We start from the raw sequence: 15,597 nt of genomic DNA on the forward strand, positions 1-15,597 counted from the left end.
ATAATAAATATAAATTGATTTGATTTGGTGCATTTCACCAGTACACAGTGCACATTGTTGCCTTGGCAACCGCCATAAAACCCAAGAAGAAGAAGTAGAAGCAGAGGTGTGGATCAGTCCAATGTCAGTCAAAGGGTTTTCAGTTCCTTAGTCTGATCCAGACCCAGAAGAAGAAGGACATTTGAAAACGCTGAACGTCCAAACATCTGAACATAGGTGAACGTGTGAAAACATTGGTCCATCATCACTGAATTCTGTCTGTGTCCATAAATAGTCTGAACTGAACCCTCTTGGTCTATTGTCCGTTTGAAGCAGACAGAGGCTTTAGGTTCAGTAGAAGCCTTTATTAACGGAGTTTAACACTGACTGGAAAGAAGAAGAAAACAGCTGGAAGAATGGGAACTATTGGGGTTTGTTAGTTACCAGTTATCAGTTACCAGAAGCAGGAAGTTATTTGTTATTGGTATGGGTTGTAAAAAAAAAAACAATTATCGTGCATCTCTAAGAGAAACCCATGTGTGTTAATCTGATTTATTATAATCAGATTACTGCTGTTTTAATGATCACTTGAATAATCTGATTAGATAATGATCTAAGTATTAGTGTAAAACTAATAAATTATCCAAAAGTCAGTATTTCTCCGCTCATTTATCACCGCTTCTGCATAATCTGTACATTTACTGAGTAACTGACTGATCTTTAATCAATATTTAATAGATTTTCAGACTATTTAAAGATAAAACTGTTCTGTTGGATGGATTCAGTGAGTTAAAAGCTGCTACATATGTCTTTGAAAAAAACCGTAACAACAAGAGGTAAAACTCAGCCTCAGGTCTCCCACTGGTCCCAGGGCCTGTCAATCACCCTGAAGCAGGCGTGCGATTGGCTGGGAGAGTGGATCAATGGTGGGTGGCGTGCGTTGGGCTGTTTGCCGCGACGCAGAGCTGAGGTGTGTGAGGCAGCGACAGACACACACACACACACACACACACACACACGAAGGGGAAGGGAAGGAAGGCGAACAGCGGTGAGTGCGCAGTGAAAAAGCGGCGTCCTACCCGAGTCGTTGCTCTCTGGATCCATGTTGAAGCAGACGGCGGCCTGTCAGGTCGACCTCCACGCCTCCACTCTCTCTCTCTCTCTGTGTGTTCCACTGCCTCTCTCGCCCTCTCTCTCCCCCTCTGCGCCTCTCTCTCTCTCTGTCTCATCTCTGACCTTGCAGTGGTGGCGTTTCCCCTCGCCGCCGGCTGCAGCAGACCTCTGCAGGCTGCAGGTGAAGCTGCAGCGCCCCCCCCCCCCCCCCCCCCCCCCCCCCACCACCACCACCACCACCCCCCAACTCCCAGACCCGAATCCACAGAGGACACAGCGGACGCAGGGTCGACACACAGCGTCACCGTCAGGGCGTTTCCATCACAACGCCGTTTTAACCTTCCTGTATGACACTGACAATGCACAACTCCAGACATTTGAACACATCACCCTTCGTTCATCCGGGTGAGCAGATTATGAACACGTGGTACCTGAGGTCATAAAAGGTCATACTACACTTACATGACACTTCATTATTGCATTAGTTTGACTAAAACGTACTTTAAACGTACACGTAAACATGATCGTTTGACTGAAATCAAAGTTTTCCCAGTGGGACTAAAACACCCAGATAATGTGTTAACCCTCTGGTGTCCAGGTGAGCGTATCAGGCACACTACACACTTTATATTATTAAAGGTCATATTAGTTTTCACTGTTGGTTTTAGGTCAGAATTCAGAAGTTGTTGCTTCAAATAAAAAACAACTAATACAATTTATATGTAGAATATTGAGGAAAAAAAACATATTTTGTGTCTTTGTCCACTGGTGTTAATCATGGACATGTGACAGAATGAAAAAAAAAAAAAAAAAAAAAATAATAATAATAATAATAATAATAATAATAAACAAACAAAACTATTTTTATGTAATATATTGAAAATAAATTGTGCTTTGTTATCTTTTTCCTCATTTTCTTCCTGCCGTATATTTGTAATCTTTTTTCCATTGTTTTTGCATCTTCATTTTATTTTTCGTGCATCTTTTGTTGCGCCCTGTTCTGTCGTTTATCCCTGTCTTCTGTTGTTTTCATCTTGTTGCTTTTGGGTTGGTTTATTGCGTCATGCTTTTTTCTTGTTGCATCTGTTTCTGTTTTATTTTCAGACATGTCTTTTTCACATTTTGACTATTTTTTCACCTGCTCAAATAATCATATTTGACATGTATAGTGTATTGAAAGTATTAAATTAAATAATACTGCATTTGTTTTAAATAAACATGTAAAGTATTTGTTTTGTGTCACGGAATAAATCAGAATGAACTCATTTTAGTTCAGCTGTTCTGTGTTTTTCCTCCGGTTTGGGCAAAACTCTACAGTCACACATTCTTTCCTCAGACACAATCTCACACCAAATAAGGACAGATTGCAGCGCTGGGGGGGGGGGGCAGACAGTGCGCGCTGAGGCCGGTCGTGGTCCGTTCATGTGTTCTGGAAACTGAACCACAACCAGATGACGATCAGAGGGAAACTCAGACCCTGAACACTCTAATATTTAACATTTGAAATATTGTCCGTCAGTCCTAGCTGGACGTCCGTCAGTCCCGGTCTCATCTACAGTCTGTCCATCCATGGAAGTGGATCCATCCTTCATTGTGGTTCTCCTCCAGGTTCCTCTTTTCCTCCTGTTTTTTTTTTTTTTTTTTTTTGGGTGGGGGGGTGGATGGGGGCTGACCGGGACATTAATGCACTTCCTTCATCGACTGTTTATTTGTCTGTTGTTTATTTTCATATTCAACTAATTCTGTAAAACCCTGTGAGGCGACCTTGTTGTGATGTTGGACTGCACAAATAAAACTGAATGGAAGTGAAATTGAATAGAATCATGTGGACAGAGGCCAAAGCTAATGGGACTAATGGATGGAGTTCAGGTTGGATTTTATCCACTAATTAAAATGAAAATCTTGTGAAACGAGAAGTTTTTCCCTTTAAATGAGGCGTCATTGATTGACTCAGTCCTTGTGGTTCTTCAGTTCTAAACCTCAGAACTTGGTCAATAGGAGAATATTAAGACTAATTAGGTTGAAGGAACATTTTCTTTCAGTTCCGACCTAAATATAGACATAATGTACTTTCTTATCAAGCTGAGAGTGTGGAAATAACAGGACCTTTTAGAATCTGAAGTGCACCTCAGGGTTCAACACCAAATCCAATTTGATGCTTTAGTTGAGTTTCATCCTTTTTTTTCCCAGTTTTTCTTCGGTGTTGATTAATGTACATGTTGAATCAGTGAAAACAGGACCGGTGCTGCGTTTACACACTTCCATGTGGCGTTCAGGCATCCACGTGTAGTTCAGTAAAACCCAGACATGAACACACACAGGTCAGTTCTCTTCTTCCGTCCTATTTTCACCATAAAAGCGCTGAATAACATCAACACGTGGTCGTTTTAGTGTCACCCTCCTCAGATGTGATTAAAATCAGAGGTGTTTCCATTCGCCGTAAAACCACCAAACGTTCTCGTCGTTTCGAAGGCGCAGAGGAGCCGCAGAACAGGCCCAGATATAAGGTTCTGAGGTGCAGAGGAGCTGCAGAACAGGCCCAGATAAAAGGTTCTGAGGTGCAGAGGAGCTGCAGAACGGGCCCAGATAAAAGGTTCTGAGGTGCAGAGGAGCTGCAGAACAGGCCCAGATAAAAGGTTCTGAGGTGCAGAGGAGCTGCAGAACGGGCCCAGATAAAAGGTTCTGAGGTGCAGAGGAGCTGCAGAACGGGCCCAGATAAAAGGTTCTGAGGTGCAGAGGAGCTGCAGAACGGGCCCAGATAAAAGGTTCTGAGGTGCAGAGGAGCTGCAGAACGGGCCCAGATAAAAGGTTCTGAGGTGCAGAGGAGCTGCAGAACGGGCCCAGATAAAAGGTTCTGAGGTGCAGAGGAGCTGCAGAACAGGCCCAGATATAAGGTTCTGAGGTGCAGAGGAGCTGCAGAACGGGCCCAGATAAAAGGTTCTGAGGTGCAGAGGAGCTGCAGAACGGGCCCAGATAAAAGCAAATGCAGGCATCTGCTTTGATGTTATATTTAGTCTGAACCGTCTTCCACCGCCGATACCGACGACAGCGGCACAACGCACAATTAACCAGCACAGCTTCAAACACTTCAGATCCACCTGGGGCACAGATGCATGCTGGGACACCGGCTGGATACGCATCACACAGAACTGTGGGAAGTTCAGAACCAACAGAAGAACGTCAACTGGAGACGAAGGACGGACGGAAACGGGAGTTAAACGTTAAAGCAGCGCGTTTGTTCAGACTCAAGGTCAAAGCTGAAACATCCACTGGAAACAGGATCAACGGAACGCAAACAGAACACAAACACAATACAAACAGAACACAAACAGAACCCTAACAGAACACAAATGGAACATAAACAGAGCACCAACAGAACACAAACAGAACACCAACGGAACACCAACGGAAACCCAACAGAATAACGGAACGCAAACAGAACATAAACAGAACGCCAACAGAACACAAACAGAACATAAACAGAACGCCAACAAAACACAAACAGAACACAAACAGAACATAAACGGAACTCAAATAGAACTCAAATAGAACCCCAACGAAATGCAAACAAAATGCAAACAGAACCCCAAAGGAACCCAAATGCAACACAAACAGAACCCTAACGGAACACAAACGGAACACTATGCAAATGCTTTAGGACACAACGAAGTGAAAACGACATAAATGACGCCCGTTAAACACCTGTTACAAACACCCGTTAAAACAGGTGTTTAAACTCCCGTTAAAACCGCCGTTTAAACACCTGCTAAGACTGCGTTTTGCGTCTGCAGACGACGCGTCCCCTGGGACTCAGAGACACCATTTGACGGTGGAAATGGCGAATGTCGAGGTAAACAGAACTTCTACATGTGGAAGAACACGATGGTCTCAGCACAATAACAGACCAAGTAAAAGTGGATTTCCCAGCAGACGCGTCTCCAGGTTTATCTGAACAGATCAGACCATCGGCTCATTGGACGCTCGGCGGCAGCGGCTGAGTGACGGCGGCGGCGGGTTTGTCCTACATAATGACTTAATTGAGGTGGTTAACAGTGTGAGGATAATGAGAGCCTCTAGACCACAACAGACCCAGGAGTGGAAGTGGAAATAGAACACACACACACACACACACACACAAACACACACACACAGGGGAAGTCAGTGTTATTAATAGCGCTGGTTCTAAATGTAACACTTAAGCGACGCGTTGCAGGTCCGACCACAACGACTGTTCAACACAAGAGGATCCACCTCAAACCAAACACCAGCATTTACTCTGACATTAACACTCATTCATCTGTATTTTCTGGGTTTTTGTCTTCACGTCTTTCTTCAATATTCAAGAACAAATGACAGTTTTCTATTTCGTAACATATTTTGTTCATAATCGATTCTTTTTGACGATTTTTTTTTGGTCGTTTCATTGATTATTTTGTTCATTTAATTTAATTTATTAGTTTATTTCAGACTGTTTTGTTCATTTCTGGCCTCTTTTGTTCAATTTTAGTTGGTTCTGGTTCTTGAATTATTCGTGTTGACTGAATTCAATTTAAATGAACCTGATCCATTTTCATTCTGCTTGAACATTTTCAGCTATTTAAGTCTCATCAGCTGTTGGAGGTCATAAGACGTCATCCAAGTCCACGTGTCATTGGTCGTATGTGGTCCACGCTTGTGTCTGGACCAGTCGTCCGTCCGTTCTCCGTCCGTTCAGTTCATGTCTCTGCAGTTTATTTGTGGTTAATGTATTCAAACACTCGTTCGTCCCATCGGGGATCGATGTTGAAGGCGTCACATTACCGCTAATGTAATCAACACTTTACCACTGGGAGTAATTACGGAGCAGACACCGGGAACTGGTGAGGGAGGCGGGGCTCGGTCCAGACGCATCCTCCACCTCCACCTCCCTGTCCTCCCAGCTGCCGTGGGGGTTTTCAGGAGACGGCGCTAAACGGCAGCTGGCGAGGACGCCCAGAGTCCACACGCCCGAATTAGAAACTGCCGCCGTGAGGCCCTGGCATCAGTGGTTTACCGACACTGAGGGGGAGGAGTCAAAGGGAGGATGGAGCAACAGGAGACGACTGAAAACTCGTCTACTTTTATAAACCAAACCAATGATTGAGCTGTTTTATTTGGTTCTAATTCTACTGACTCTGAGCAACGACACTGTGGGTCAAACAGAGTTCAACTCATAAATAGTTTGACGTTCATCAGGATAATTTGTCAATCAGTCAATCAATTTTATTACAATTTTATTAATTTATATGGATGGGCCAAACAGTTCAGATCTACTACATAAGCAGTAGCCCACAGTGTAGCACTACACCAACCTATGTGAGTGGGTCTGGGGATGGGGAGGGGGGTTGGGGGGGTGGATGAGATGCTACATTGTATGGGTTTTTTTCTGTTTTTGTTTTGTTTGATTTGTTCTTTTCTCTCTTTTTTCTTCTTCTCTCCTTCCTCTTTTCTCACTCTATCAGTGCTGTTCATTTTTGAATGTGCATTTGTTGTGTTGATATAAAAAATGAAGCATAATGTACCAATTACGGGATTTCAAACCTGAACTATTACGAAGCTTCGAAATAAAAAATATCTGAAACGCAATCAATTCCATTACAAAATTTTATTACAAACAGTCAAGATACATTTTGTAATAGGACACCGCAGAAGCAGGGCTGTGTACCGCAAGAATCTGGTGATATGATACTAGAATCATGGTACGATATATTGCGATATATCATGATACTGTTAAAAAGGCAATGTTTTGTTTCTTTTTTTTACATCATTATTTCCTTGAAGAATTAAATTACCCATTAAAATCTGCACAAACACTAAACACATTTTTATTTGATCCCAACAGGATCTAATGTTATATCACAAATGTTCCTGTGTTCAAACTGAAATTCTGTTTTACAGACATTACAGTTTCAGATCCTGTTCAAATGTCCATATTCTATTAGTTCAGAACGAACATCAGAACAGTATTTTAGTTTAGTCCCAACAAAGGAACTGACATTATTGAATAAGAGTGTTAAATAAGAGTAAATAAGATAGAAACAAAAAAGACAAACAGAAAAACTAAAATGAACCTCCACAATATCTGCATTTGAATAAGTACCTAAAAATATCCATACAGTACTTTTTAATATCCGTACAGTATTAGGAAATGAAATATCGCGATATATTGCAGAACTGATATTTACTTACAGCCCTAATAATGACTTTAAATATGTCTTCGTAAAAGTCCAAAAACTGCCCTGGTTCAAAGGAATGAACGCCTGAGGGCTTTTAATTTGAAAAGGTTGAGTTTGGTGGAAATTATGGACAAAAACAAGACCAGAACTGTGACAAATAAAAGTATTAAAGCAACACTATGGAGTTTTTTTCAGCCATTCCAACTCTATTTTCCAGGTCATTTTAATGGAACATCTACTGCAGTAGGTTCAGTTCCACTGTGGTTATGTCTAGGACTAGCACTATGGACTAGGAAGGAGACCTGGACCTGGTACTGATAGACTAGGAAGGACACCTGGACCTGGCACTGGTGGACTAGGAAGGACACCTGGACCTGGTACTGGTGGAGTAGGAAGGAGACCTGGACCTGGTACTGGTGGACTAGGAAGGAGACCTGGACCTGGTACTGGTGGACTAGGAAGGACACCTGGACCTGGTACTGGTTGATTTAAATCTGAATCATTGTGTTTCTCCGTCTGATCCGAAGCTGCTTCAGTTGATGGAAAACAGGAAGTGGACTCTGTTTGAGGAACTCGTACACACATGAATCTGTGACTCATCATTAAAAACACACGTCGACTCTGGAGAAGCTTCGTTTTTTTTTGTTTTTTGTTTTTTTTTTTGGGGGGGGGGGGGGGGGGGGTTCATTAAAGGTCACGAAGCTGCGACCTACGCTCAGACACGTGGATGCGGCACATCCCGTCGTCCTCCACAACACGGAGGCGTTCATCTGCACCGTTGCTCACGTGACCCTCCCCAGGTTTAAAGGATTTAAGGACCGGTTACCGTGGCAACAGCCTCCGGGAAAGAAATGACAGCAGACGCATTGAGACTGACTCCAGGCAAACAGTCCAGTTTGATCCTGTTTCAATGTGATTTAAGACACAGAAAGAAGAAATAAATGATCCTAATCTTATCCTTTAAGATTTGATTCATCCTGATTTAATCATTAACTATTTTTGTCTTCCAAATGATTATTTTTTTGTCTTTCTCAAGTGATTTATCTCCATTTATTCTAATATGATCCTCTGTATTTGATATTTTTCAATGTATATCCTGTATTTTCTATATTTAATTCTCTGATCATGTAGATGTTCATTAAAGCTCAGATTATAGTTGATGGTTATTTTATCAGAAACAGATCAAACTGAATAAACAGTGTCTTTTTCAGTCCAATTTGTCATTAACTGAACTTAAACCCAGTGTCCATCCACTGGCACTGATCCAACTGAATGGGTTTATAAGGTTTTTTGTTCAATTTTATTCAGTTTGTGGCTTATTTTGTTCATGTTACTTATTAATTTGTTGATTTCTTATTCATTTTTGTTCATTTTATTGATAACTAAGACTGTTTCTGTTTATCTTACTGCTTATTTTATTCTTTTTTACTTAATATTGGTTCATTTTTTTACTTATTTTTTCATGTTATTTAGGATTTTGTAAAACTTTCACAGTTTGCTGTGTTTTCATAATTCTTCTTTTAATGTGCATTAAATTTAATACATTCAAAGAAAATTTTTTTTTAAATTCATCACAATATTTTACATTAATTCCTGTTTTTCATCTGATGTTAATGTGTTCTATCTGTTCTTAACATTTCCTCTGTTGCAGATATTTACAAAGACAACCTAACACCATAAATGAAAAGGTTCCCATAACAGTGCATTGGAATTCCCACAGCAAACAAACTACACACAACAAGTGAAAGCACCACAGGTGTTAGAGCCCCAGGGTGATGTCCCTGAATGCATCACCTCATTTCAATCTATTCACTGGTTATAAAATCATCCAAATTGGATGAACACCAGCAGAAACATCAACATGCAAATGGATATGATTGATCCAGTTTCAAAGTATTTTAAGACAGAAAAATCTATTAAATCGTCACAATATTACAATATTTTATGAGCTGATGTTGTGAATTCCCATGATAAGGTGTTCCAGATCCAGCTTTCAGATTTATTTTTAATTTCTGCTATTGTAGGTGAATGAAAACGTTCCAACGACAGCGCATTGGAATTCCCACAGCAAATGAATAAGTGAAGGCAGCACAGGTGTCACAGAGCCACCACAATAACAATAAACATAACGTAACCGCAACAATAGTTACATGTACCGTCCCTGTTAAATAGCATTTAAATAAACAAACACGGTAAATGTAAAGGTTCCAACAACAGAGCATTAGAATTACACACCCCAACAAATACATCTGAGAAGGTACTATTAGTAATAAATAAGAAAAGTAATCAGAATAAATGATTAGAACAATAATGGTAATAATAAATAACTATAATAATAAAATAAAATTCCCCTCCTGAGACCCAAGACAGTACAAATTTCTGCTTTTTTTGCATGAAAAATTTGACTTGAGTGAAAACAGCTCCATATAACACTTTTTTTATTTTTTTATTTTCCAGATATAATTTTTTTTTTTTTTTTTTAATGAATGTCCTTTGCATTGGATAGTTTTGGGGTTTTTTTTTTTTTGGGGGGGGGGGGGGGGGGGGGTTGTATAAAGCTGTGAAACTTGTGAAACAAATGTGGGTAGAAAACCCATAGCTGGGTCTTACTTATAATAATAGCAGTTATAACACTAACATTTATATCATAAGTAAAATTATAAGTAATATAAGTAGTAGTGATAAAACTAACAACAATAATAATAATAATAACAACAACACTTCAATAATGCCTAAATGTATTGTCTCGGTCAAATAAAATGAAATAAATCACTAAACAAACAAACACAGTACATAAAAAGGTTCCAACAACAGTGCATTGGAATTCCTACAGCACATAAACTACACACACCAACAAGCGAAGGCACCACAGGTGTCATGGAGCGGGGACAAGCAGCGTCCCTGAACGCACCACCTGACTTTGTCCAACTTCAACCCGTTCTCCGGTTTTAAAACCACCTAAATCGGGTTGTTAAACCGAACGCACCGGGTCTACGGGGGTCCGGGGACACTCCGCCGACACACACACTCCCTGTCACGGACACACACGGGGCTTACCGGCGGGCATCCTGGTGCTAATGTACCGCAGCTCCTGTGTGTGTGGACGCCGACCTCCGACCGGTCCCGTTCGGTCAGTTAGCCTCCATGTTGCTCCGGGGCGTCACCGGGCGTCCGCCGTCGGTCCACGAATCACCTGTTTACCGGCACAGAACACACATTTAAGTGACGGCAGGCCGGTGCGGAGCCTCTTAACCGGGCTAAAACAGGCTAAAACACCGACACGGGTCCGCGGACAGGGGGATTAGCCGCAGCAGTAGCGGCTAACGAAGTACCGAACTACCGAACCACCGGGTCCGGGGGGGGGTTCGGAGGCCCGGTTCGACACCAGAGGCGGCGGTCGGGGGTCGGTGTTGGGCGGACAGACAGACATACCTGCAGGTAAACAGCGGCGGGACAGGTTGACTCCTACACATTACTACAGTGCTTCCTGCTTTACGGTGACAGACAACGCGGAAGTAAACGGATCCAAAAACTCCCCCGCGCCCGGACGGACGACATATGCCGCGTGCACACCCGGGCCGAGCCGAGCTGAGCCGAGCGGGGCCGGGCTAATTATAGACGAGCCGAGTGTACACAGGACGGGCTTGTGTCCCCGGGAGTCCCAGAAAAAAGACACAAAACGGGCGCAATTTAACGATAAACGGCAACGGTGCACGAAACACACATTTAAGACAAACTATACATATTTTTTTTTTTTTTATTTGTTTGCACTCACAGAACACTGATCAGTCAGAAGAAAACAGTAAAGGTGCAGTTAGAGGCACAAAGACTAAAATGGTTTGTTTTAAAGCCTCCACCTTATAAATACATAAACATTAGAAAAGTTATCAGACTTCCATAGTCCACACATATACAGAATTCACTAAAAAAAGAAAGACTATATATATATATATATATATGTATGTGTGTGTGTATATATATAGATAGATAGATAGATAGATAGATAGATAGATAGATAGATAGATAGATAGATAGATAGATAGATAGATAGATAGATATACACACACACACACACACACACAATTCAATTTTCAATTTCCTGAAAATCCGTCCATAACTTTTTCAGTTCTCTTGCTAACAAACAAACAAACATGCACGCACGCGCACACACAAAGTGATCACAATACCTCCTGGCGGAGGTAATAAATTAGCAGAAGAGGTCCGTGGCTTAGAATGGGTTGCAATTCGAACGAAGCGCTTTTGTAACATCAATATTTTATTTGAAGTTGATGGGAAAGTGCTCGCCCACACTATATTACAATACAACAGATATGGATAAATTTAACTCATATAAAGTAAGTGTACATTTGAAATTAACATGACGTACAACTTACACATCCATTCAATATGAGTCATAGGACCAACATTCGGTCTGTTATGACATGTTCTGTGCATGTGTTCGGTGTAAACACGGACTAAGACACAAAATGGGTCCAATTACACGGAGTTTTCATGAGACATTTCAGGTTGATGTTTCAATTACTGCTTATGCTACTGCTGTGTTTTTAGTTTGGTGTTTTATTTATGGGTTTTACTGACTTTTTTTTTCCAACTTCTTTCTATTGGAATCAAGGCAAAAAAAGTGACAGTCATACAAGTAAAAAAAAAAACAAGCTTTTGGATTTTCTGCATAATATAATTACAATACCTACAAATTCGCACGTAATGCATCCCAATCTAAGAATGAATGAATGAATGAATGAATAAATAAATAAATAAGAAGCAATAATATTAGGCGATATGACACTCAGCAGGCATAAACAAACAAAAAGACAACAGGGCTGGAGTAGGTCTACAGGTCCGTTTACTGAGTGTTTTACACATATTTCTAGTGCATGTGTACGGAATGTATGAAAAAAAGTCTGGGCTTCACTTTGAGAAAATATATATACGATTTATGACACAAAATATATGATTTAGACTGAAAAATGTAAAATACAGACAACAACAATACTTTTGCACACAGATAGATAGATAGATAGATAGATAGATAGATAGATAGATAGATAGATAGATAGATAGATAGATAGATAGATAGATAGATAGATAGATAGATAGATAGATAGAGTGCCCTCTGTGTGCATACAGTCGTCCTCAAAATTATTCATACCCCTGCCATTTTTTGTAACTTTTTGTTTTTGTGATGAAATGAATGAGTTTTGTCAAGTTTGTTTGTGACTTATATGTGATACACAAGTGAGGAAATAAGAACAAATGATACTTGGAGAAATACTTTATTTCAGGAGTATTTTATTGGAGGATTTCTAAAAAACGCCATGTTCAAAATTATTCATACCCTAGGTTTACTAAGTTCAAAGTCTTTTCTTAATAGTCAGTAGAATAGCCTTTGTTCTTGATAATGGTTCCTGTAAGTGTCCACAGGTTCTCTTCTGTCTCCTGTGGGGTTTTGGTCCACTCTTCCAGGACCAAAGCCTCCAGCTGGGTCCGGTTGGATGGTCTCCTACCCATCACTCTGGTCTTTGGCTCCCTCCACAGATCCTCTAAATGATTTAGGTCAGAGCTTTGACTGGGTCATGTCCTTGAACCACTACTGCACTACCTTGGTGGTATGCTTGGGGTCAGTGTCCTGCTGGGACGTCCAGTCAGGACCAGTCTAGAGTTTCTCAGCAGACACTTCCACATTGTCATCCAGGATGTTGATATAATCCTCCTTTTTCATGATGCCCTGTATCTTGATGAGGTTCTCGGTGCCACTAGCAGAAAAGCAGCCCCATAGCATTATGTTGCCACCACCATGCTTGATGGTTGGGGCTTTGTTCAGCTTGCGTTCTTCTCCTTGCTTCCTTCAGATGCAGTCAACATCCATGTGGCCAAACAACTCCATCTTTGTTTCATCAAATCACTGGATTGATGACCAAAAGCTTGGATCTTGGTTAAGAAGAGCTCTAGGAAATGCCAGATGAGCCTCCTGATGTTTCATCCTGAGTCCTGCCATCTTCCTGTGTCTGCATCCATGGAGAACTCCTTTGTGCAATACTGGCTGGATGGTTGTCTGTGATACCTTCATACCTCGGTTATTTTGGTGGCAACATAATGCTATGGTTATAACCTATAATGCTAGGATGCTTCTCTGCTAGTGGCACTGGAAACCTCATGAAGTTACAAGGCATCATGAATTTAACATAATTATATCAACGTCCTGGATGACAGTGTGAAAGTGCTGAGAAACTCTAGACTGGTCCTGACTGGACGTCCCAGCAGGACACTGACCCCAAGCATACCACCAAGGTAGTGCAGCAGTGGTTCAAGGACATGACCCAGTCAAAGCTCTGACCTAAATCATTTAGAGGATCTGTGGAGGGAGCCAAAGACCAGAGTGATGGGTAGGAGACCATCCAACCGGACCCAGCTGGAGGCTTTGGTCCTGGAAGAGTGGACCAAAACCCCACAGGAGACAGAAGAGAACCTGTGGACACTTACAGGAACCATTATCAAGAACAAAGGCTACTCTACTGACTATTAAGAAAAGACATTGGACTTAGTAAACCTAGGGTGTTACGCCCCGGCCTAGGGGTTCACCAGGGCGAACATAATAGGCTCAACTTTGACCCCTCCCAGCTCCCAAGCACACACGTCAGTCAAAAAACTAAGATTCACAATATTTATTATTACTACTTTTGTTTTAACAACTAAGGAAGGGTTAGGGGAGGGAGCGGCTAAAACAACAAACAAAATATCTGTAGAGTTTAAACTAACTTTCCTAATCCAAAATAAATGCAAGAAATAAAATACAGAAAACTTACCTAACTATCTAACCAAAAACAGGAGAAAACGGGAAAACAAAAGAGCCGACCTCCCCTACCAGAAAAAGGATCGAATTTAACAAAACTATTTACAAATACAAACAATCGAATTTTTCAGAAGCACGAAGACTGACGGTCACACACACGAACACAGGGTTGAGAGCTGGCAGGAGGCAAGAGCGAGCAAGGATGGGAGCTCCAGGGCCATCTTCAAAGGGCCGGGCAATCATGCTCCACCAATCAGAAACCTGCAACAGACGGACACAAAAGGGGCACAGCACACCTACAGGACGGGGTAGAACACACACACACACTAGACAGAAAACACATACATATACATAGAACTAGACAAATTATGACCCAGGGTCATAACATAGGGTATGAATAATTTTGAACATGGCGTTTTTTAGAAATCCTCTAATAAAATACTCCTGAAATAAAGTATTTCTCCAAGTATCATTTGTTCTTATTTCCTCACTTGTGTATCACATATAAGTCACAAACAAACTTGACAAAACTCATTCATTTCATCACAAAAACAAAAAGTTACAAAAAATGGCAGGGGTATGAATAATTTTGAGGACGACTGTATATATGTGTGTGTGTGTGTGTGTGTGTGTGTATGTGTGTATAAATAAATAAATAAATAAATAAATAAAAATTTATTTCTTTATTTGGCAGCTGGTTAGCTGGCTATTTAACCCTTCCATCTATCTGTTCTCTGTCTGAGTCTGCCCGTTTGTCTCATGTATTTCTTTTCTAACCCTTACTTCTTACCCAGATCAGTCTGACTGACAGAGGCCAAATACTGGCCCTGGATGAACCAAACTGGATGTAAACTGGTCATCTGGTGGTGATTTGACTGAGGCTACGTTTAGACAGTAATGATCTGAAGTGAAAACACAAAAGTGGCGGTGCGTTCTCACTTTTAATTCCACATATAGACGTGATTTGGGGGTAAAATCTGCATGCAGACAGACACGCAAAGGTGTGTGAAATTTGAGAGAGAGAGAGAGAGAGAGAGAGAGAGAGAGAGAGACTTACATATAGACAGAGTCGCCAGCCATAACTATTGGCAATAGATAGGAAGTCACATATGGGCTTTCATTTGGTGTGTGCATGTATGTGTGCATATATATGTGCATGTGTATATATGCGTGTGTGTATGTGTGCATATATATACAGGGTGGGGAAGCAAAATTTACAATATTTTGAGGCAGGGATTGAACGACAGTGTATGACCAATTAGTTTATTGAAAGTCATGAGAATTTATTTGCCACAAGAAAATGTCCATAATAGAAAATGTTTTTATTCTATGTGTCCTCCTTCTTTCTCAATAACTGCCTTCACACGCTTCCTGAAACTTGCGCAAGTGTTCCTCAAATATTCAGGTGACAACTTCTCCCATTCTTATTTAATAGTATCTTCCAGACTTTCTGGTAATAGTTTTGCTCATAGTCATTCTCTTCTTTCCATTATAAACAGT

The 15,597-nt window shown here is 41.1% G+C and overlaps 1 protein-coding gene and 1 long non-coding RNA gene across 7 annotated transcripts in view; both read right to left on the minus strand.

Annotated features, from left to right (window-relative positions):
- The window catches only part of LOC115436684 (protein EFR3 homolog A), a 94,374-nt gene extending 83,536 nt beyond the window's left edge, over positions 1–10,838 (minus strand). For 5 of the 6 annotated variants that reach the window (XM_030159593.1, XM_030159592.1, XM_030159591.1 and 2 more), the window contains exon 1: positions 1,059–1,098. In XM_030159593.1, coding sequence (XP_030015453.1) covers positions 1,059–1,083 — 25 coding nt within the window. In that variant the 5' untranslated portion in view covers positions 1,084–1,098. Of the gene's footprint in view, positions 1–1,058; positions 1,099–10,343; positions 10,480–10,718 lie in introns of those variants that run through there. The other variant, XM_030159590.1, reaches the window with a different exon arrangement.
- LOC115436687 (uncharacterized) overlaps positions 1–15,597 on the minus strand; it is a 138,251-nt gene that overhangs the window by 89,928 nt on the left and 32,726 nt on the right. The gene's annotated exons all lie outside the window — the stretch shown is intronic.

The sequence above is a fragment of the Sphaeramia orbicularis genome, chromosome 17, assembly GCF_902148855.1.
Source record: "Sphaeramia orbicularis chromosome 17, fSphaOr1.1, whole genome shotgun sequence".
Lineage (NCBI taxonomy): Eukaryota > Metazoa > Chordata > Actinopteri > Kurtiformes > Apogonidae > Sphaeramia > Sphaeramia orbicularis.